This window comes from Hemiscyllium ocellatum, chromosome 31, assembly GCF_020745735.1.
Source record: "Hemiscyllium ocellatum isolate sHemOce1 chromosome 31, sHemOce1.pat.X.cur, whole genome shotgun sequence".
NCBI classification, from domain to species: Eukaryota; Metazoa; Chordata; class Chondrichthyes; order Orectolobiformes; family Hemiscylliidae; genus Hemiscyllium; species Hemiscyllium ocellatum.
Window position 1 is genome coordinate 32,887,331 of NC_083431.1, and position 23,836 is coordinate 32,911,166.

Genomic DNA, 23,836 nt, shown 5'->3' on the forward strand with positions numbered 1-23,836 from the left:
CCCACCTAGCCTGCACATCTTGGACAGTATGGGCAATTTAGCATGGCAAACCCACCTAAGCTGTGCATCTTTGCTCTGTGGGAGAAAACGGAACATCCGGAGGAAACCCATGCAGACACGGGGAGAATGTGCAAACTCCATACACACAGTCGCCTGAGGATGGAATCGAACCCGGGTCCATGGTGCTAACCACTGAGCCACGTGCCACTTGAAATTTTTTAAATGGCTTTTTTAAATGGCTCTTAGCTTCTTTTCTTTGCACTCACTCACTTTGTCCTTATATGAATGCTCATAGCATCTCTGTTTTGCCTTCCCTTTTGGCACATACATAAAACTTGACATGTTTGTTGGCAATTAACTGTCAAAGAAGTGTTGGTGGACAGCCCCATACTATGTCAATGTCACACCTACAGCATGTGCCAACCGCTTATGCAACAAACACACTGCAAATGCTCCACGGAGCCAATGACTATGCCCAGAGTCTTAGGGGAACAGACCTTCGACCCATCAAGGGAGACTGTAGTCAGTCAGAGGTTGGTACATCCTTGGGAAAGGTAGTAAGAGGCCCTGAGTGAGTGAGGAGGAAGCTCAGAGGCAGAAAGGCTGAGTGGTTTGAAGGGAGTGGACATGTGAGGGCCATTGAGGGAAGATACTGGCACCCATGAGCATTTCAGCTGCTGCTCAGGATTGCGGAAGAGCAGGGGAATAGTGTGTACTTGATGAATTGAGTATCATGAAATTGTATGAGAAAAGTTGCTCGAGCTTGTGAAAAATGACTGTCCATGAAACTTCCTGAAGCTGACACCCGGGGTTGACTTCTATCCAATTTTGACTGAGTTTGATCTTCTCCTTGTAAATAGAGGAGGAGGAGAAAGGTTTGAATATGTATTTCGAATGCAGCAGAAAAATAAAAAAGAAAGGAATTATATCTTCCTTCACATATAAAAAATCAGACCTGTAGAAAGTTCCAGTGGAACCCGATCTGATTGTGGTGAATATGGTAAACCCAGAGAGTTAAAAGTTTATTTATATTACCAGGTCATTATGCTGATAAATAGCTTTCATTAGAAATAAATGTGCCTTATTTTAAGCCAAAAGTGGCTAAATATGAACTAACAATTGACCACGTTTTCTGTATCTCTCTTTGGTCTATTTTTTTAAAAGTGCAGCTAGCTGATATCAGAAAATATAACAAAGCAGGGCATCATCAGTCACAGGAACACATCAAAGTGCTTCATCTACAACTAAGCAAAACTTAGGCAGAAGATAGCTTGCTTTTATATCATTCATCTCCTATCCTTGTAAAATGCCAGAGCGACTTGTGGTGTGTCATGAATGTCAATTTATACACAACAAGGTTTGACAAGCAGCAGTGAGCAGAGTTAATAATCTGGAGTGTTGTTGACAGAGGATTGAATATTGGTCAAGACACTGGTTGAACTTCCTTGTGCCTTTTTGAATAGTGCCATGTGGTAATTCAGTACTATCTGATTTGACTTTTCTGGTTTAACATCTCATCTGAAAGACAGGTACTTGTGGCTAGGCAACATTTTGTCATTCAGGTGGGCAGTCTCGATTTTGAAATTAAGTGCCTGGAATGTAGCTTGAACCAAAACATTTTGATTTAGTGGAGATTACTGCTATTCTGAGTCATTCAGATACACACTGAAGCTATTTGAAAAATAAGCTGCTATTTAAGCTTCCATTGTGGAAGGTCACTTGGATGAGATTGCAAAGGGCTGACATTTAAAGTATCAGAACTTTGTCTTTGCACATTTGTGATGAGGAAGGAAACAAACTAGATATGCAAAGGAGATTTCTCTGGCAGTAAGATTAAGCTAATTGTTCATATTTATAATGATGGTCAGATTTGTAAATGTACAGCTTTGAAGCATCACTGTGGCTATTACATTGACTTAATTCTTTATGTAACACTTGCAAAGTTCTATTTCAGCAAATTTATTAAACTTACTAGATATACTTCACATCTGACTCTTTATGAGACAATATCCTCCATTCCTTGAGGACCTGAAATCTGATGGAAGTGGGGTGAGATCTATGTCTGTGTTTGGCAGTGTGACTCTGGCTTATACCATGCGGATGTTCCAATCATCTTCTGATTTCAAATTATGTCAAAACAACTGTTAATTTCAATGTCAAAGAAAAACAAGCACCATAATGTTGTGGATCTGTTGACTGTACACAGTGGGAAGTAGGGTTGTGTGAGTGTGATGAAATTTCCACTGATTGTCAACTCATAAGAAAAGTCAATATTTTGGGAGTTAATTGCTGAAAAAGAGGGGCAGGGTTAAACTAAGGTTATGGCGAGTCTTACTGTGTGGTATTTTGCATTGTGAGGGAGCTGTTGAAGCAGGCACCAAAGTGGATTGAAAGTAAGAAGTGTGAAAATTCTTTCATGTGGAGGAAGAGGGCAGGGTGCTGGTTGTTCCAGAGAAGTTAGTATTGAATCTAGGACATGGACTCATCAATATTTCCCATAAACAAAATAGTAGACATGAACAGGCCAAGTCCAGATGGTTTCTATTGCAGGGTTTTTTAAAAGAAGGTTTTTTTAAGAAACAGTGCTTTTTTTTAATGCTTAAAGCTGAGGGTTGGTCATTTTGGGAATGGAACTAAATGTTACATTTTACTCAAAGGTTTCCTTCAGTTTCCAAGGTCCTTCTACAGAAAAGGGTCCAGACGAGAAAGGTGGAAACTGATGTATGTGTTAAACTGAAGATTTACCTTAAAATCCTTCTCTCTCTCTCTTTCTTTCCCCCACCTCTCCCTCAACTCTGCCAACCTCCAACAACTGCAGTACTCGATGCCTTGAACTACCTGAAATTTCAACTTCCTCCTCTCATCCTCAATCACCACCTTCCTGTAGGATACAGACTACATGCCCACTCTGCAGCAACCCCACATGAAAAGAGAGTAGGTGATGTAACTTAGATCTGAAGTAGTTAAAACCAATATTAAGGAATAGGGTTGTTGAGTGTCCAGGAAAAAAAAAAGATGAGAGGCAATCTGAGTTTTGAGTAGTGCAGAAAGACAAAGGTGGTCAGGAATGGGGAGAGGGAAGTGAAAGAATGTGCCACATAAAAGGGAAAGTGTTCAACAATATGGGTTGAGCCTCTTCATGAACAGCAGGAGCTGTTTAAAAAAACACTTGCTGCATTTAGGCAAGATCAGCAATGGTGAAGGGCTGATTGCAGATGAAATCGTTACGGCATTGGCTGTTCCTACAGAAAGCCAATGGTCTTGTGGAATACTTTGCCTCCATGACCCTGCTGCATTAACTGAGACTGCTTTGAAGCTCAGGTTCACTGTGAATATTCAAGAATCCAATTTATCCACCCATTTTCGAGGCTGATTTATTTGGTACTTGCCTTTCAAATGACACATTGGCTGTGATACAATGTTTTTCCTGGAGCCTTGACTGAAGTACTTTTCATCAAACACCAGAGGTGGAGTCAAAATTAATCACTGCTGAAGAAATTGTCGCTCGTTGATTTATTACAGTTTAGTTGTAACTTAAAATCCCACACTGTTTCCAACATTTATCACATCTCTATTTCATTCTGATTGTAGCTGGCAGCACCCTAAGCGTCAGTAGCCAGAGAAAATAAAATCCTAGCAGCAAACGCAGTTTCAGCACTCCGGGGATTATCTTAATGAATGTTCCTATGTATGAGGTTAGTTGTAGAGTGCATTGATTTACTACTTGCCTCTCAGCAGCTCAAGTCTTTGTACCTTGAAAGCAAACACTTGGGTTACCATTTTATTAAAAAAAAAGTTTTACTACACTTGTTTCTTTATGTCCTTTGACATAAGACATTCAGTACCACTGTGCTTCATTCACTTGGTAGGATGGTTAATGTGGGTGCAAATTGTGTCGTACCTGTGCCAATGCTACCACAGGACAAGCTAACAAGGGATAAGTCAGGGTTATCCTCTGCCTCCCACATACGACCTGCTGAAGGACATAAAGGGAAAGCTTTGTGGAAATTGTGGCTCAACTGTGGCAACCGTTATTCTAATTGAGCTACCAAGGACCAGTGAAGGGCAAGGTTACATATTGCACAACACTGTCAAGGCACTCCACTATCTTTACCCAGTGTTTGTTTTCATCCTTCTCATTTTTTAAGAACTCACGTTTCCATACGTTGTAACAAATATCTCTCATTCCTCCTGGGAACATTGCTAATAGAAATTGATTTCTTCAAGAAGTTTCTCTTTCCTTCTCTCCATAACTTCCTTAGCCTCATTTGAGGGTGAAAAACGAGTCTTAGCTACCCTAACAGAGTAAGCAAAAGTGGCTTGAAGAATTCAGTGTTGGATAGTGGGGAAAAAAGGTAAAGTTGCCACAGTCCCAGCAGACCATAGCACTGCTCACTTATTTGAGAGAGACAACTGGTGGTGGTTTAATCTGAAGGTTACCACACCTCAGGCAAGTGGTGAGGTTGAGAAGGACGTACTCATGGTAACTTCAGCCAGTGCAGGAATTGAGCCATGCTGTTGGCATTCCTCTGCATTGCAATTCAGCTGTTCAGCCAACTCAGCTAACCAACTGCCATAGAGTAATAGACTGTGTACTCATATTAGAAATTGGGCGAGGACTGGGGTCAGGGCAACAGTAAGTTCCTCATGAGGAATCTTTGCATTCAGTCTAAGAGCAATTCCAATCTGAATATGCTTCAAGTTATGAAGTGCTCTGGGACATTGCATGATTGTGAAAATGGCTACATAAATGTTAGTTCTTTCTTTCAACTCCTGGTTTAAGGAAACAGAACCCAGACAATGCTTTTAATCATGACTATTCTTTTCCTGTTGACTTGGCTTGCTTTCATCTAAAATAACCTGGTACTTGGCTTTTCACACATGAAAGAATGGAAGCTGTGTTGTGTTAGAGCAAAGTAATGGTTTATGTTTTGTTGAATAGAACATAGAAGAGTGGAGCACAGAAGGAGGCCATTTGGCTCATAAAGTGTCCACCAATTCTTTCAAAGCTCTGTCCAATCAATTCTACCCCTTGCTCTTTCTCCATCTTCCTGGGACTTCTTTTGGATTTCAAATATTGGTCCAGTTTCTGTTTTAAGATTACAATCTGTAATCGTCAATGCTTTCCAAACCTGAAATTATATCACTTCAAATTTTCCTGTATTCAGTTTCTTCTGCCTTGTGACCAGCTTCCAGAAATCTATCACATTCACCCACCCTTTTCACTGCTGTTTCAAACTTAGTGTCATCTTCAAATATTAAAATCTGTATTAAAGGAAAATAATGGACTTCCCTCAGACATGTTCTCAGTGAGTCCCTTTCTCACTGCTACAGCGTCATGACTACTTCAGCCCTCCAGCTACTTCTCCACTTCCTGATGCTGCCTGGCTTGCTGTGTTCTTCCAGCCTCCTGCTTGTCTACCATGCACATTTATTGAAAATTTTGGATGTCCTCAAGCCATTCCATATTTCATGAGTAACGTTGGAACAGTTTTCACTGTTCAACATGTGTGGTTGACACACTACAAGGTAGCACAGATGAAGAGAAGACAAATGATTCATAAATTTCTTTTGATGTTTGTGGTTGGGACGAGAATACTAATAAGGACATCAGGACAAGCTCTTTTCTTAAAATAAAGTGCCATAAGATCTTTCATTTTTATTCCATGCCATAGAGAGCCTCAGTTTAGTGTCACATCTGGAAACGATGGCCCTTCAGTACTGCGCAGCAATAGCTTAAGTGCTCAGCTATGTTTAAAGGATTTAGTAGAGCCAGAAGGACTTTGGTAGTCATGGAGTCCAAACACCTACACATCACTTTATTCACACAAGATTTACACTGGAAATTCTCTAGTCATGTATCAATCTGATCCAGTAGAGCCCTATCTTAAGACCACATTTTCAGTCCATGACCAGTACCTTCAGCAATGAATAAGTTCACTTGCCTCAGGAGCACACTCTCTTGACTACAAGATATACTAGAATTGGCAAATCAACTGTAGCCTCGGCAACTACAGGCAGCAGCCTGGGAACAAAGAGGAGTAAGTTTGCTTGTCAAGCTAAAAGTCTATTGAGCAGTAGTCCTATCCATTCTGCTCTACACATTGCAAGACGTGGACTATATCCAAGTGCCATGCCAAGAAGCTCAACCACTTTCACTTGAGCTGCCTTTGGGAGTCTCTGAAGATCAAATGACAGGACAAAATACCATGTGGACATGTAGCAAGGTACTAAAACCATCACACTTCTCAAATATATAGTTATAATATTTCAGTATATATCTGTTATATATTTTAAAGTAAATATTTTGTTTCCAATATTTCTTGTACAATGTTCTTTGGTAAGCATGAATCCTAAAACTTGTAAAACCTTTAACAGTTGGAGAGCAGTAGTGAGGCAATCCCAATATAAAACTGCAAGCATAAACTTTCTGAATACAGATACTGATATAAATATTCACTTTGAGTTGCTTTTTATAGCAGTGTCCAGTGGTTCTAAACATCGGGTTCACACAGAGTAATTTGAAAGCATTGGCTTTATGAGTTGTCTGAGATTTAAAATGAGCAACATGTGTCTGTGGCCAACTGACATCAGATAATCAATAATCAGGTTCAGTAATCAATCATGGAAATTGTAATTTGGGCCATTTAGATGTGGCTTAATTAGTGCATAGAGCCAGTATGCAGTGAGATTCAGGATAAACTGGGCCAATCTGGTTATGTGATCCCATCTCCTGATTGAGAAGTTAACAATCACACACCAGGTTATAGTCCAACAGGCTTGATTGGAAGCACACTAGCTTTCGGAGCGACGCTCCTTCATCAGGCGATAGTCTGATCACCTGATGAAGGAGCGTCGCTCTGAAAGCTAGTGTGCTTCAAATTAAACCTGTTGGACTATAACCTGGTGTTGTGTGATTTTTAACTTTGTACACCCCAGTCCAACACCAGCATCTCCAAGTCCTGATTAGGAAGATAGTGATATCACAACGACCTGGCAAAACGAAGACAGCACTTTATAGTCATTCAAATAAGGCACCCTTTTTGTTTACCAATTAATAAGATGTCTGCAGAGGAAATGGTGGGGAACAAACTATCACTTGTATGTTAACTTTCTAAAACAGCGATATGGGTGACTATAGTAAGGTTGAGGATTGGCACTAATTGAAAGGTTGCAGAAGCCTGTCTGCTGTAGATGAGCACAGTACTAATATTTGCAGAAATCAAAATTGAGGCATTGCCAGCAATCCACTGAAGTACTTACTTGATACGGAGTCTGGTTTTCAGCCGCATCCTGCAGGGCAGTATTTAAACACCGGAGGTATTTCACACCACAACGGAACAGACATTTCATTCCTTGGATTCTTGTTATGAAACGGAGCATCCCGTTGGTGTGGTTGATTGAAGATTCAATGTCAGACCCTTGTATGTAACCTAAAATGGGCCAAGAGTCCAAACATTTTCAACCATTGTTTATCCAATATTGGAAAAGTAGCAGTCTGAGCAGTTTATTTTTCTTTCTGCTGTTAAACTACATAAAAATTTTCATTCCATCTCAATGAATTGTGCAGATTGAGCTGCTTCCAAATGGAAGAACAAAGGGAGCTTTAATGTGCCCTTAATCATGTGCTGATCCAAGTATCACTTTGTATGCTTTGTAACATAGGGGAATTTTCACTGGCAAGTTCCCTACGTATTTTGACATGATCTACACAATGTCTTCATTCCTTTTCTGCTGCCCTGTTAATAGGGACTGAAATGCTAACGAGAGCAAAGATTGTTTGTCACAACAATAAACATGAATTCTGGGGAAAAAAAAATCCTAAAGCAACAAAGAGGCAGAAGTGAGCACTGCAGATGCTGGCGATCAGAATCAAGATTAGAGTGGTGCTGGAAAAGCACGGCAGGTCAGGCGGCATCCAAGGAACAGGAAGATCAATGTCTCAGGCAAGAGCCCTTCATCAGCTTTCAAATGCTCTGAAACGTTAATTTTCCTGCTCCTCGGATGCTGCCTGATCTGCTGTGCTTTTCCACCACCTCTCTAATCTTGACTGTAAAGCAACAAATGTCAGACTAATAAAAATGATCATTAAAAGAAGCAGAGAGGAAAAGATGAGGACCCAAGTCCTGATTACCAGGGAATGAGGTGGAGACCAGGACTAAGCGAAAGAGTTGGGTTTAACAAACACTAGCGCCGTTAGTCTCTGGTGATGCGCATTCTGGGCCGCCCTCAGCTGAATTCAGATGAAAGCAGGGCTCAGAAATGGGTTACCTTTCAGTGTTTTTCCCGACGTAATTTGCAGACTTTTGCTTTGGGGAAGGATGGATATATGGTTTACGTAGTCCCACCTGTCCATCAAGTCCCCTCAGTTATTCATTTCCTCACCTCCCTTCCTCACTCATTCACTCACATTGCCACATCAAGTACCAACCCTAAACCCTGCCGACAGTCCAGCTGACGCTCAACACCCGCCCCCCCCCAACCACCGCCTTCTCAGTGACCCACCTAGCACTGTCACACCTTGCTGATTAACTTACTGATTCACATCTCCTCCCAGCTACTTCCTCATCCCCAAACCCAAAAAAGGCCAACCAGCACTCACTATCTCTTCCCCCAAGCAGCCTGACTGTCACTCACATCCCCCTGCCACAGCCTGCCTGGTGCCCATTCTTACCCTCTCTACCTATTCTCACGATCTTATTAATAGCCAGCCCAATGTTTAACCACCACCCTCCCTAACCTGTTGACATCTCACCCCCCCCGACAGTTTACCTGACTTCCCCAATCTCTGATGCCTGACAGACAAGTTATTCCCTTTCACTTCATGCCAGTGTCTCCCTTAAAACCCTCTCAATTCCAGGCTCATCATCTCGACTCTAGGCCTTGAGTCAAGTTAAATTGTTTCTGTTGCACTGCTCCTCCAATCACTCTCCACTATTTGGTTCAGATGGGCTCCTGAACCAGTCAGAAGGAGACACCTGACCACTGATTGGAAGTGTTGCGGCTTCCATGATCTTCCAGTTACACGTGCCTGTATAAACATATCTAGGAGCCACAAAGGAGCCCTCAGTGGGCTATAGCTTACAAGTCTGGTCTTGAGTGGCTACACTGATGTCTAGGCTTCAATGGTGGCTGCAGGGGTTGGTCAAGAATTGGAATGATCCAGAAGCAATAGTGAGTTTCTTGAACTTGTACAAGCTACTTTTCAGGGTAAAAAGTGAGGTCTGCAGATGCTGGAGATCAGAGCTGAAAATGTGTTGCTGGTTAAAGCACAGCAGGTCAGGCAGCATCCAAGGAACAGGAAATTCGACGTTTTGGGCCAGAGCCCTTCATCGTCGAATTTCCTGTTCTTTGGATGCTGCCTGACCTGTTGTGCTTTAACCAGCAACACATTTTCAGCAAGCTACGTTTCAGCCAGGTTAAAAAGATTCTCCCATACCAGTTAGCTTTCAATCTTCGTTGCATTGGCAAGGAAGTGGATGGGACAAAGTAGCACAAATTCCAAATGGATGAAGGCACATTGACAGCTGTTGTCAACCAGAAGTGATCTAGAAATCATCTGGATTCACATATAGAACAGTGAAGGTTATTAGGTATCAGGATGGGTGTGTAGTATTTTTTCCATAATCATCAACTAAGATACATTAATCTTGTGACAAAAATCTCAAAAATATCAACATGCAATCTTGTTAGAGAGAGCACAGCACTGAGGGAATAAGATTAATGACAAGGAAATAAAACTTAGAAAACAGTGATGTTTTTCTTGGAGCAAATAACTTTAATTTGGGGTTTGGCTGATAGTGTTAAACATTTCCTCGTAGCTATGGCATGGGTCTGAAAAGCAATAGCCCCTCTGCTGATTCCAACTGAGTGTAAATGTAAGGTGAGAAAAAACTTTCCCACACAGCAAGTGGCCTGGTTTTGTAATGCACTGCATGAAAGTGTGATGGAGGCAAAGTCAACTGAGTCATTCAAGAGGCCATTGGGTGAATATTTCAAAGGGAACCAAGTGCACTGTTGCAGGGAAAAGGTAGGGATTTAGCATTCAGTCAAAATGCTCAGAGAGCCAGTGCTGACATGATGTGCCCGGAGACCTCCTGCACTGTAACAATCTTGTGTTCCCAATCCCAATCCAGTTTAGCATCCTCCACCATGGCATCCAATGCAAACCTTTCCATTTCCATTGGTGGCATGGTGGTTCATTGGTTAGCACTGCAGCCTCACAGCACCAGGGATCTGGGTTCGATTCCCACCTTGGGTGACTGTCTGTGTGGAATTTGCATGTTCTCCCCGTGTCTGCGTAGGTTTCCTCTAGGTGCTCCGGTTTACTCCCATAGTCCAAAGATGTGAATTGGTTGTGCTAAATTGCCCATAGTGTTCAGGGATATGTAGGTTATATGTGCATTAGTCAGAGGAAATAGGGTAGGGGAATGGGTCTGGTTACTGTTCAGAGGGCCAGTGTGGATTTGTTGGGCCAAATGGCTCATTTCCACACTGTGTAGGGATTCTGTGATCTGTGATTTCCAGTACAGGTCATCCTTATGGTGTGCATGTGAGTCTCAATTTGTAGTTGGTTGTGGGTAAACTGTCATTTTGAATCTTGAGCATGAGGAAACTGGGTTGACGTGATCCAACGTTTCGGGCCAGAGCCCTTCATCAGGAATGAAAGGGCTCTGGCCTGAAACGTCGAATTTCCTGTTCCTTGGATGCTGCCTGACCTGCTGTGCTTTAACCAGCAACACATTTTCAGCTCTGATCTCCAGCATCTGCAGACCTCACTTTTTACTTGACGTGATCCAAACCAACTTTGTACCGGCCTTGCTTGTGAACATTAATATGAGAGGACTTACAGCCCGACCACCTGAGCTGGATATGAGTATTGTCCACCACCCTCCAATTTAATTGGACTGTTGCAAAAGATTCCTCCAAACTAACAATGATGAAAATCTAATAATGCTGTGCTCCAGCTAGACATCCTGGAATCATGACTTTGGTCCTATAATGAATTATGCGCACTGTTTGGTCATTAATGTGTGACCTAGTCTCCTGTTTTTATAGATCAGTTTGATTTTGATTTGGCTATTCCACATCACTTGGTCTTAAGTGACGGTTTTAGTGGAATAAAATCTTTTTCTGTCGATCTTTCTTTTCCACCTTGAAATTGTGCAAATTTGTTTCGCCTGGCTGAGGAGTTTTGTATGTAGAATATCAACAAAAGTGCATGGAAAATCTTTCTTACATGTATTTTGCCAAGTTTGTTTCTGCCCTTACTACGGTGATACTAATTGGCTGATGCAAGACGTTTAACCTGTTTAGCTGAACCGAGAATAGAAAGACAACGAGCATGAGAACTTGGATCTGGAATCAAGGTTCTAGTCTGGCTCATCTTAACACCATAATTGTTAACAGTGGATTACTAATCCAGTCATCAAGTGGGGCTTTCACTGGTTCACAGGAAGGGACAGACTTGCTAGTTTTTGTTGGCCAGAGCTAAGATTGACTTTTGTGGATTGAGGTATATGAGGTATGTGTACTTTGATTACTGAAGAGCCTGTGAAGGAAAGTATGTTAATCATTTTTTGTATGTTGACAGACTGACTCTCAAATACTTGTGGTTTGTTCATTAAAAAAAAACTCACACTTTGATTGAGCTAAAAAACTGAATGTGTTAGCGTTTTAGTTTGACAGAGTGTTGAGCTGAGGAGCACCGTGTAGGATATTTTGTTTTTTTTTCTCTTATTAAAGCTGTCTGCCAGTCTTTTTCTTCTCTTCCTTGCCCAAGGGTTTAAACTATTGGTTGAAGTTTAGTTCACTGGATGGTATCGTCCCCTGGTTTTTTACCCAAAGCACTATTGTTCACATTCAACTCTGAAAGACTTTTAAATTGATGATCCTCATTGTCAAATCCCGAGCCAGAAGAAATAGGCTTTCCCTAGTACCCTGTCAAAACATTCCATAATTTCCAAACATCTGTGAAATCATGGAGTCCTCTCTGCACCAGTGGTTTCAGTATTTCAAACACATCTTTGCAACTCCACTTGCCTACCTCCAATAACATCCTGGTGAATATACCCTGTGAGGTCTCTGTGGCTTTAAAATAATTTTGTTTAAACATAGATACATGGAAAATAGGGGTAGGAGTCAGTCATTTAGCCTTTCATTGCAGCTCAGCCATTCAGTATGATCACTGGTTTAGAATTAGGTCCCCCAAAACAACGCTGGACCATAACTTCCGCTAATTCAAAGATTTTACAGGAATCTATCACTATATCTTTACTCTCTGTGCTTTTTAAAAAAAAGTTAGTTTTATTTTAATCAGTTTTGATCACTGGAATCATATGGTTAAAACCTCATGTAACTGATTCCCTGCTATCTGTCTACACCTTTTCATTGACTGTATAAATGTATGTACGTATTCTTGAATTCACTTCTATAGTATGTTACAGTACGTTACACTAATTGACAGTCAGTTGCACCTGACATTTGTCTGTCCATTTCACATCTTCCTCAAATCTTCTGTAGTTACATTTGGGCGTGCTTCCTTTGCTGAACTGCATATAATCTAAATAGCCCGAGAACAAAAATGGCCAATCCAGCTTTATTCAGACGTTTTGAATCATGAATCTATTCATGTTAAGCTAAATCAAGTGTAAAATAACACACAACTGGGAGAGATTGGTATCACTGCCCACATTGACATAACAGGTACCTTGCAAAATGACAGAAATAGTGATCTAATGTGACAAAGTCAGAAGTCGTATGACACCAGGTTATAGTCCAACACATCTATTTGAAATTGCAAGCTTTCGGAACATTGCTCTTTCATTGGACACTCCCAAAGCTTGTGATTTCAAATAAACTGGTTGGACTATAACCTGGTGTCAGGTGGTTTCTGACTTTGGCAACCCCAGTCCAACACTGACACCTCCACATCATGGTTATCCAGTTTGGGTTAACAAGTCAAATATATTTTTAAATAAAAGTTCTTAAAACTGGTTCAGACATTTTTCCTTTAAAAAAAGGTGCAGTGTTGTTTTTCAAAATCTATTATTAAGGAGTTAACATATTATATCACCGAGTCACTTGAGGTTTGAAGTTGATGCAATTTCATTATCCTCTCCTCCGCTCCTTGCTAAATGATGTGTTAGTAGGAGGTATTACTCCCTTTGGTAAAGGTGAGCTGGGAGGAAGGAAGTACTCCTGCTGCAAGATAATGCTTTGTGCTGAAGCGATTATTCTTCCTCGCTGGTGTGGAAGCAGCAAATCACTTGCAAAATAAAAATGCTTAAAAACCATACTGCTGCTAATCTGTTCCATTATCTGTTCCATGTTGTTACTTTTCCTGTAACCCAAACTGTTTAGGCAACTGCAGATTGTGATTTGCACTGCTGTGTAATGTGCTATTAACCAACCAAAGGAGTACTTTATTGAGAGTGAAAGGAAAGGCCTTTTTAACATAAGGGTAATTTGCATATTTTGCCTTCAGAGTCAGAAAGCTGACAAATTGATTCTTTGGGGATATTAAACGTACATTATATATATTCAAATGAACTCTTTTGGGATACTAAATACGCATTATGTGTCATTTTGAAACTCTTGAGACCTAATTAGGAGAGCGTGTAGTGCATTACTTCAATTTTAGAACAATCGATTTTTTAAAAAATGTCACTCTTGCTTGGGGGTGACATAAATGGCAAATAGGATGGCTTTAGTGTTATGTTTAACAGGTCTGTCACTATCAATTGCCTCCTGACCCGTTCCTCTCTTGTCAAGCAAAATTTATTTGAAGTAAGAACTCAACAAGTGGTAGTCAGATCTTTTTTGTCTGTGCTGAACGCAAGGCTGGCATGACTAAATATTGGCACTACCTATACATGGCATAGACCCAGGAAAAATCAGCTGTCAATGATTTCATTTATGTTGATGATGGTTTATTATATTGTTGGGAAGCGGGGAATCTAAAATCGAAATGAATGGTTGTTTTGATCAGTGAAGGCGACTTGTTTTTATTAAGGGTCGGAAACATTTTTTAAGCTTGGGGTCAAAACGACCTTCCCTAGAAATCATGTGATTTAAGTGAAATGTCCAAGTAAGTCACCTGTTGAGACAATTGCTGAAGTGTTTACTAGTCAAACGTTTGTACCGTACAAAAGCAAATTCAATTCCAGAGAGAAGCTTCATGCTGGTAGAATAGTAGTTTAATTTTGGCAATCTCCAAGGCATCAGAAATGGAAACAAGTCTTAAATTATTTCAGCTGTCCTGAGTAGACGAGGATGGAAGAGGCTTTGAGTGAGACAAGAAGAGCCACGTTTGGTTAATGTGCAGAAAATCACCAAAAGAAAATGAAAGTGACATGGTCAGTTGAGTGAGACATTAAAGAATGAAGATAGGAGTAATACTTCACTGGGGTTGAGTATCATTAAAGGATTGTTGGAAAAATGGTTAAATGTTTCTCTTTGCTGTATATGATAAGATCTTTTCCAATGATCTTATATGTTGTTTTGTTTTAATATTTCTGTAGGATAACTCATAGTCTTGCATTAAGTGTAAATTGGCAACCTTATTCGGAGACTGAGCACCATGGTAACCAAGTTACAAAAGTAATGTGATGGTCTATCAAGGCAGGTTTCATTCAGAGATCTAACATTTTCTAGGAAAGTGCGCTCTATAATCCTGGAATATTTAAAAACACCACTGATGCTGCCCAACTATGATTTGGAGGTCCATCGGGAGAATATTGTGGAAGCTATAGGGGTCTTGGATGCCTGATAAAGAGACAGTCGAGGCTTCCTGCATTGCATCTTATTGAGAAGGTCCAACACATCCTTGGCCACTCAGGTGTGTGTCACCCTGATCAAGGAAGGACCAAAGCACAGTTGATGGTGGCAGAAAGTTGGGTGTGGGGAATGTGGTTCAGTAGCAAGGGATTGGATTGACTCTAAATAGACAATCCATCCGCTCTTTGCTGAATCCTTCACTTGAGAGTGTGGCACACTATTTCATAGTCCTCAAGCTACCAAACATTTGCTGTTGTGCAACATATGGCGAGTCCCAAACCCGATGCTGAATGAATGCCAGCAGTTGTGGAATGAGGGCATTAGGTTCCCATTAATTGCCCACATTAAGGGCTTAATTAGCAGTGGGCTCACCATCAAACCTGTCACAAAGGAGAGCACAGAATTCTGCACTACATGTTTGGACAAAGGATCCATGCTCAAATTTCAAAGGTTAACTTGAAAATGGATCTTGAAAACCAGACCGTTTTTCAGATCAGAGAATGAAGAAGATTGTTTAGAATTGGCAGACTCAACATCAGATTCAAGCTATGATTGTTCAGTAGTGCAACTCAGTTTTCCTTCCACGCAGTTGAGAAATACTTCAAACTAATAAGAATTGTGTCCTTTCCTCAACTGCATTGGATGTTACATTGATATCATTGATACCAAGTTTTAATACTGGGAGCTCAGTTCAGCAGACCATCATGGAATGTAAATTTGTTGTTGCTCATGATGCCAATATTTCATTTGTCTGTGGGAATCAGCAGGAGCATTGATTGATTTAGTTTGTGTTCACATTTACTGACTGAATAAAAGCTTGCCTATGGAATAATCTGACTGCTTGCCCGAATGTGATGTTCCTGTACTGGGCAATGACTGGGAAATAGTGTTTCAGAACCACAACATAACAGAACATGGGTCTCGGTCTGTTGACGTATATCTGCTGAGTGGTGAATTCTTCAGAGAACAGCACGTGATAAGATGGGGGTAGAATCAAATGAGTAGCACCCCATGGGGCATAGTTAGTTAACGAGGCGAGTTTGGTAAGATACGGTGAGGAATCTCTCTGGGTCTTGTGGTGAAAAGCCTTCAAAGTAAATCTCTGCAGCTGCCTCTTAGCTAGTAAAACATAAGATTCAGGCAGAGTATCAAATTGAAAAATGGAAATTTCTGACATTAATTTCTCCATTAATATTATTCATTAAATTAGTGTTCCTAATTAATTCAAGGGAAATCAGGATTTTTCTGATCAAAGTTGTTTATATTAATATTTAAGTTCTTTATTGAATAAGTTGCCCATATAGTATTTAGTTTTGAAACAACATTTCTGATTCTTATAGCATTGAGAGCTGTGTGAACAAACAAATGTAGCTCAGGAGTATATCTCATTTGCAATAAAGGAGAAAAAAACCTTCCTTGTAAAGCCATAAGCAATTTAGATGTTTCAGAGTTACTTTCTACTGAGGACAGGCACACATACGCGAACACACTTACCTGTTTATTAACTGTGGTGATTAATACCAGGGAGAACATTAAAAAATGAGATACAATGGAAATGTAACATCTTCTGAAAACACTGAGACATGAGCAATTAAGTCAAGCTTGGTTCACTTGTTATCTACAAGTTTGATCATGGACTAAATTAGATTAGAGTAGATTCTCTCTGGTACGGAAACAGGCCATTTGGACCAATCCTCCGAAGAGTAACCCACCCAGACCCATTCCCCTATCCTAAATTTAACCCTGACTAATGAACCCAACACTATGGGACAATTTAGCATGGCCAATTCACCTAGCCTGCACATTTTTGGATTGCGGGAGGAAACTGGAGCACCCGGTGGAACCCCATGCAGATATGGGGAGAATGTACAAGCTCCACACAAACAGGCGCCCAAGGCTGGAATCGAACTGAGTCCCTGGCACCGTGAAGCAGCAGTGCTAACCATTGAGCCACCATGCCCCCCAAGTTGTATAAGTGCAAATGAATAGCATTTCCTGTTCTTGTTCCAGTTTTTTCTTGTTATTTATGTCAAGAAATTTAGTTTTGACCTGTTACAATGGCCACTCCTGGAAGCAAAGTTCATGTCCCTTATGTGCCTGTTTGTGGCCATTATGAAAAGAAATGAAGTAAAACAAACACTGCAAATATTAGAGAAGATCTTGCAGCATCTGTGGAGAGAGAAATAGTTGATCTTTTGTGTTCAATATGAGGCTCTTCTTCACAATCGAAATGTGGTGAGATTATTGAGTTGATTCGAGTATCCTTGTCACTTGCAGCAAGTGAGGAGAATATATCTTTTTGAACTCCTCTGGAATTTGTATTCCTACATGTGGGCCAGCAGGTCTGAATTCAAGTCCCACCTGCTCCAGAGGTGTGTAATAACATCCCAGAACAGGCCGATTATCCTCTGAGAACTGTATCTGTTGTGACTCAAGAAATAATCTTCAGTAACTCTGGCTGTACTTTGTGAGAGAAAATTAACCAAAAACAAATCATTGTCTCAAAGTTGCCCTGACAGCAAAGGACCAGTTTTACAGATTCACCTATTTCATCCAAAGTTAGTTTTTAAAATTGTTATTTTAGTGAATTTTGATGTTTGATGGATCTGAGCTTCTGAATAATAAAGATCAGGTTGTATTAAAATCAACTGATTTGAAATTGCGAACTTCCATTTTAACCTATTATTTCTGTTCTCTCAACAGTTACTGACTTTAGTGTCAGCGCACTAACAACAAATGACAACCGAGAAGCAAAAGGACCAAATGTCCGCAAAATATCAGGGCTAGAACGAAGTCAAGAGAAAAGTCAAGAGGGCTGTAAAGACCAGCTGCTCCTGTTTGCTGTGGCTAAAGAGCCTGGTGCCAAGGCTCAGCCTCCACACCAGACCCAGCCCCTGCCCCTACCCCTGCCCCAGACCCAGCCCCAACCACAAACCCAGCCCCAACCCCAAACCCAACCCCAAATCCAACCCCAACTCCAGTCACAATCCCAGTCGAAACACAGCTCTCCAGTCCCTGCACAGACTCAGCTGCCACAGTTTCTGCCCCAGCAACAGTCAAAAGCTCTATCACAATCCCAGGGGCAAGGCCAACCACAATCCCAACCCTCATTTCCATCTCAACCTCAACCTGTACCTCTACCCCAACCTCAACCTCAACCCATATCTCAGGCTCAAGTTCAAGCTCAAGCCCAGGTTCAGACTCCTCTGCACCAGCCTCAGCCACAGCCACCGCCTCAGCCACAGCTCCAGCCCCAGCCACCTTCTCCTGCACAGCCAGTTGTTCAAAGTCAGCTTCCATCTCGGCCTACATCGCGGAGCCTTCCACAATCCCTTTCTGTGTACAGCAGCAGCCTCAGCCTAAACAGTGTGAGGTGGGTATTTGGTGTGTTTATAATCTCTGAGATACATGGATGAATTGAAATTTAATGCATGAACCCCAAGTCTAGGCACTGTTTGATTTTACAGGAGAGAGTTGTAACTGTCCATCTCATATGGAGGTGACAATTTGTAACTTGAATGTGAATTCACTCTTCGTGTGATAATTTACCAAATTCCAATTTGGGTCTTGCACTTTAGAACGTAGAACAATACAGCACAAAACAGGCCCTTCAGCCCTTGATGTTGTACCGACCTGTGAGCTATTCTCAGCTCGTCTCCCTACACTACCCCAAAATCATCCATGTGCTTATCTAAGGATGGTTTAAATCTCCCTAATGTGGCTGAGTTGACTACATTAGCAGGTAGGGCATTCCACGCTCTTACCACTCCCTGCATAACGAACCTGCCTCTGACATCTCTCTTAAATCTATCATACATGCTGATGTATTTCATCATCCTAGGAAAAAGACTTGCACTGTCTACCCTATCTAATCCTCTGATCATCTTGTATGTCTCTATCAGCCTTATTCTTGCCAATGAGAACAGGTTCAAGTCTCTCAGCTTTTCCTCATAAGACCTTCCCTCCAGACCAGGCAACATCCTGGTAAATCTCCTCTGCACCTTTTCCAATGCTTCCACATCCTTCCCGAAATATGGGAACCAGAACTGTACACAATATTCCAAGGGAGGCCACACCAGCGTTTTATATAGTTGCAGCATGATATTGGGGCTCCGGAACCCAATGCCTCTGCGAATGGAACCTAACACACCGTATGCCTCCTTAACAGCACTATCCACCTGGGTGGCAACTTTCAGGGAGCTATGTACATGGACTCCTAGATCCCTCTGCACATCCACAGTACCAAGAATCTTTCCATTGACCCAATACTCTGCCTTCCTGTTATTCTTCCCAAAGTGCATCACCTCACATTTAGCTACATTGAACTCCATTTGCCACCTCTCAGCGCATTTCTGCAGGTTATCCAAATCCCTCTGCAGCCTGTAACACTCTTCCACACTGTCCACTATTCCACCGACTTTAGTGTCATCTGCAAATTTACTAATCCATCCACCTGTGCCTGCGTCTAAGTCATTTACAAAAATGACAAACAGCAGTAGTCCCAAAACAGATCCTTGTGGCACACCACTAGTAACTGGACTCCAGGCTGAATATGTTCCATCAACCACCACTCACTGCCTTTTTTCAGAAAGCCAGTTTCTAATCCAAACTGCTAAATTACCCTCAAATCCATGCCTCTGTATTTTCTCCAACAGCCTACCATGTGGAACCTTATCAAAGGCTTTACTGAAGTCCATGTATACCACGTTAACTGCCCTACCCTCATCTACATGCTTGGTCACTGTCTCAAAAAACTCAGTGAGGTTTGTGAGACATGACCTGCCCTTGACGAAACCACGTTGACTATCTGAAATCAAATTGTTGTTTGATGGATGATTATAAATCTTATCTCTTATAATCCTTTACAAAACCTTTCCTATGACAGAAGTAAGGCCCACTGGTCTACAATTACCTGGGTCATCTCTTTCTAATATCTCATACCTCATTCTTCTCCTCTACAATATTCTCCTTTTCCTGAGTGAAAACCAATGAGAAATGTTCGTTCAGCACCTCTCCGATCTCCACAGGGTCCATACTCAACCTCCCACTTCTGTCTTTGACTGACCCTATTCCTACTCTAGTCATCCTTTTATTCCTCACATACCTATAGAAAGCTTTAGGGTTCTGCTTTATTCTATTGTTAAAGACTGCTCATGTCCTCTCTTTGCTCTTCTTAATTCTCTCTTTAAATCCTTCCGAGCTGATCTGTAACTCTCCATTGCCTCATCTGAACCATCTTGCCTCATTAACACATAAGCCTCCTTCTTCTTCGTAACAAGAGATGCAATTTCTGTTGTAAACCACGGTTCCCTTACCTTATCACTTCCTCCCTGCCTGACAGGGACATACTTATCAAGGACACGAATATCTGTTCCTTAAACCAGCTCCACATTTCCATTATCTGCATCCTCTGCAGTTTGCTACCTCATTCTATGCATCCTAATTCCTGCCTAATCGCATTATAATTGCCCTTGCCCCATCGATAACTCTTGAGCTGTGACATGTACCTATCCCTTTCCATCTCTAAACTAAACATAACTGAATTATGGTCACCTACAACTAAATCAAACACCTGGCCTGGTTCATTACTAAACACCAGATCCGATGTGGTTTCCCCTCTTGTCGGCCCTTCGATGTACTGTATCAGGAGACCCTCCTGTACATGTTGGATAAAAACTGATCCATCCAACGTACTAGTTATAGCATTTCCAGTCAATGTTGGGGAAGTTAAAGTCCCCCATAATGACCACCTAGTTCCTTTCACTCCTACCCAGAATAATTTTGCTAATCCTCTTTTCCACCTCCCTGGAACTCTGCAGAAGCCTATAAAAAACTCCAAGCAGTGTGACTTCTCCTCTCCTGTTTCTAATCTCAGCCCACACTACCTTAGTAGACAAGTCCTCATCAAAAGTTTTCTCGGCCACTGTTATACTATCCTTGACTAACACGGCCACGCCTCCCCCTCTTTTACCACCTTGCCTGTTCTTAATTAAAGATCTAAACCCTGGAACCTGCAACATCCATTCCTCACCCTGCTCTATCCATGTCTCCGAAATGGCCACAACATCGAAGTCCCAGGTACCTATCCATGCTGCATGCCCACCTACCTTATTTCAGATACTTCTGGCGTTGAAGTAGACACACTTCAAACCACTTTACTGTCTGCCAGCACATTCCTGTGACCCTGAAATCTTGTCCCTGTCCTTCCTACTCTCATCCTCCTGTGCGACACCTCCAGTGCTAGTTTGTTAGATGCGATATCAAACTTGACATTACTTCTGTCAGTTTTGCCTGCTCTTCCCCTGACTCATAGAGTGTGGTTTCAAGAGGTCAATTTATATTTGTTGCTTATTAGCCGATTGATGAAGCCATCAATGAAAGGCATTACAATCAAACTTGACCAGACATCCACACGCTTTCCAATAGGTATGGATGGTTAGAAATCAGGCGTGGGAAATGTGGTTGAGATGACTAAATTGGTAGAGCATGTTGATTTGAACTTGGGCTTTCTGGAAATCACCAATTGTCTATTGTGTCCTTCATAAATCACTTCTGTTATGGCAACAGCTCTGTTAGAAAAGTAACTTGTGATTCCAATGCTAATTCAAGAATTTTGCTTAATTATTTAAATGTAGTTGATTCATAGATGATGGAATTGAGACAGAATCAACCCTCATTTGTATTTCTAAAAGCCACAGACATGAATAAAAGAACAATATCAATAAATTGTAAATGAGTTTACATGTGTTTGTCAGCATTCAGTATAAATAGTTTATGAAGCCTCTTTATGAATCTCATTGTTTTGTTTTTCCCTCCCTCTTTCTCAGCAGCAGCAGAAGCAGCACTCCAGTCAAACCTCAAGCTCCTGCAGCACACATTTCTCACCATCCTTCCACTCCAAGTTTTTCTTTGGCACTAGCAGCCCACAACACTTCACATACTTTTACACCTAGTTTGCAGCCTGCAAATCATTCGCATCATCCCACTATGTTTGCCCCCCATTCAGCTCTACCACCACCACCTCCACTGACGTCAAGTGCACTTCAGGTTCCAGGGCACCCTGCTGGTGCTGGCTATTCAGGTGAGTGACACACTTTCCAGCAAATCCACTTCCGATAAGTTGATTTTTGTGCCAGGAATGATGTTCCATTTATCCCATTCCTGTCATTGCCATCCAATAACTTCAAAACAAAAGAACAAAGAAGTTAAAATCTACGTGATTATGAGCTCCTACAAGCTCGTGTTAAGTTTGGTGTGTAGATATAGGGCAGCAATATCCTTACTGTATAAATTTGCCGTATCTTTGCAAGCGTAACTAATCTCTCTCCCTGATTAATTGTTTGTATGAATCTCATTGGCTGCTTGTTCTGATTTCTTCTGCAGTTAGTACAGTTAAAATAGAAGTTAGGCTGCATTCGTCAGTTAGAAAATTTTCACACAATTCAATGTTTGCGCATGTAAGCTTGAAAAGTTCCAAAAGTGCAATGTTTGTGAAAGAAATGGCACATGTCAGTACCACAACTCTTTCAGATGATTTTAAATGAGCTCAGTATTTAAAGTCATCTCGAGGATATCTTCAGCTTACTTGGTACATAAATCCTAAGTTTTATGAAGGCTGGTGATAACTGCACACCAACGTTGCTTATAGTTGTCCCATTTACTATGTTGTATGCCTAAATAGAAAATGGTAGAAAAGGCAACAGGAATTCTGTTATTGCCAAGATTAAGCAGCCTACGGGCACTTCATCAGTGCTTCCTTAAATCTTTGTTCCAGTTGGCAAAAGGAAGTTGTAATGATTTCAATGCAACAAAATCTAGGGTGTTCTGTAAACTGCTTTGAATTTCAACTCTGATGGGAATTATAAAGAGTAGATAGTCTTGCTTTTAAGGTGGAGTTGAGCAAAAATATTTTCTTTGAGAGTTTGGTTAAGGTGTGGAATTCTCAGCAATGAAAGCAATGGAGACGGGGTTATTGAAGGCATCCAAAGCTAAGTTAGTCAGATTTTTGATGTATCATACCATTTTGATGGAGGGAAGGGTCATGAGGGGCAGACAGGAAAGTACAGTTGAGACCACTAACAGATTAGCCATTATTTTATTGACTGACAGAATAGGTTCAAAGGTTCAAAGAATGGTCTTAGGTAGCACAAACCTTAGACAGGGTGGTTAAGGAGATGTTTATCAATACTTATTTTCATTGCTCAGATCATTGAGTATAGGAGTTGGAATGTCATGTTGAGGTTGCAGAGGACATTGGTGAAGCCACTATTGAAGTATTGTGTCCAATTCAGGCCATTCTGATTTGCAAAGATATCATTAAATTGAAAAGGGTGTGGGAAAGATTGATACGAATGTTACCAGAATTGGAGGATTTCAGTTATAAGGTGAGATTGGATAGGCTTAGATTCTTTCATTGGAGTTTAAAGGTTGAGGGGTGACCTTATATATGTTTATAAAATTATGAGGCACATTGATATGTTGAATTGCAAAGATCTTTTCCCTAGCATGGGTGGGTTTAAAACTAGGTAGCATATTTTTAAAGGTGACAGCAGACAGATTTAGTCATAGAGTCATATAGATGTACAGCATGGAAACAGCTCCTTTTGTCCAAATCACCCATGCTGACCAGATATCCTAACCTAATCTAGTTCCATTTGCCAGCACTTGGTTCATATCCCTCTTCACGTTCCCTATTCATGTAACTATCCAGATGCCTTTTAAATCTGTAATTATACCAGCCTCCACCATTTCCTCTGGCAACTCATTCCATGCATGCACCACTATTTGTGTGAAAAAGTTGTCCCTTAAGTCTCTCTTATATCTTTCCCCTCTCACCCTGAACCTGTATCCTCTCATCTGGACTCCCCCACCCCAGGGTAAATACCTTGTCTATTTCTCCTATCCAAGCTCCTCATGGTTTTATAAGGTCACCTTCAGCCTCCGACACTCCAGGGAAAACAGCCCTAGCCTATTCAGCCTTCCTGATTAGCTCAAGTACTCCAACCCTGGCAAAAAATGAGACCTGAGGGGCAACCTTTTCAGACACACAGGATGGTTT

At 41.2% G+C, this 23,836-nt stretch overlaps 1 protein-coding gene across 9 annotated transcripts in view; it reads left to right on the plus strand.

Annotated features, from left to right (window-relative positions):
- The window catches only part of auts2a (activator of transcription and developmental regulator AUTS2 a), a 1,193,837-nt gene that overhangs the window by 1,108,560 nt on the left and 61,441 nt on the right, over positions 1 to 23,836 (plus strand). For 7 of the 9 annotated variants that reach the window (XM_060847963.1, XM_060847971.1, XM_060847965.1 and 4 more), the window contains 2 exons: positions 17,482 to 18,151; positions 21,606 to 21,859. In XM_060847963.1, coding sequence (XP_060703946.1) covers positions 17,482 to 18,151; positions 21,606 to 21,859 — 924 coding nt within the window. The remainder of the gene's footprint in view (positions 1 to 17,481; positions 18,152 to 21,605; positions 21,860 to 23,836) is intronic. The other 2 variants (XM_060847964.1, XM_060847967.1) reach the window with 1 other exon arrangement.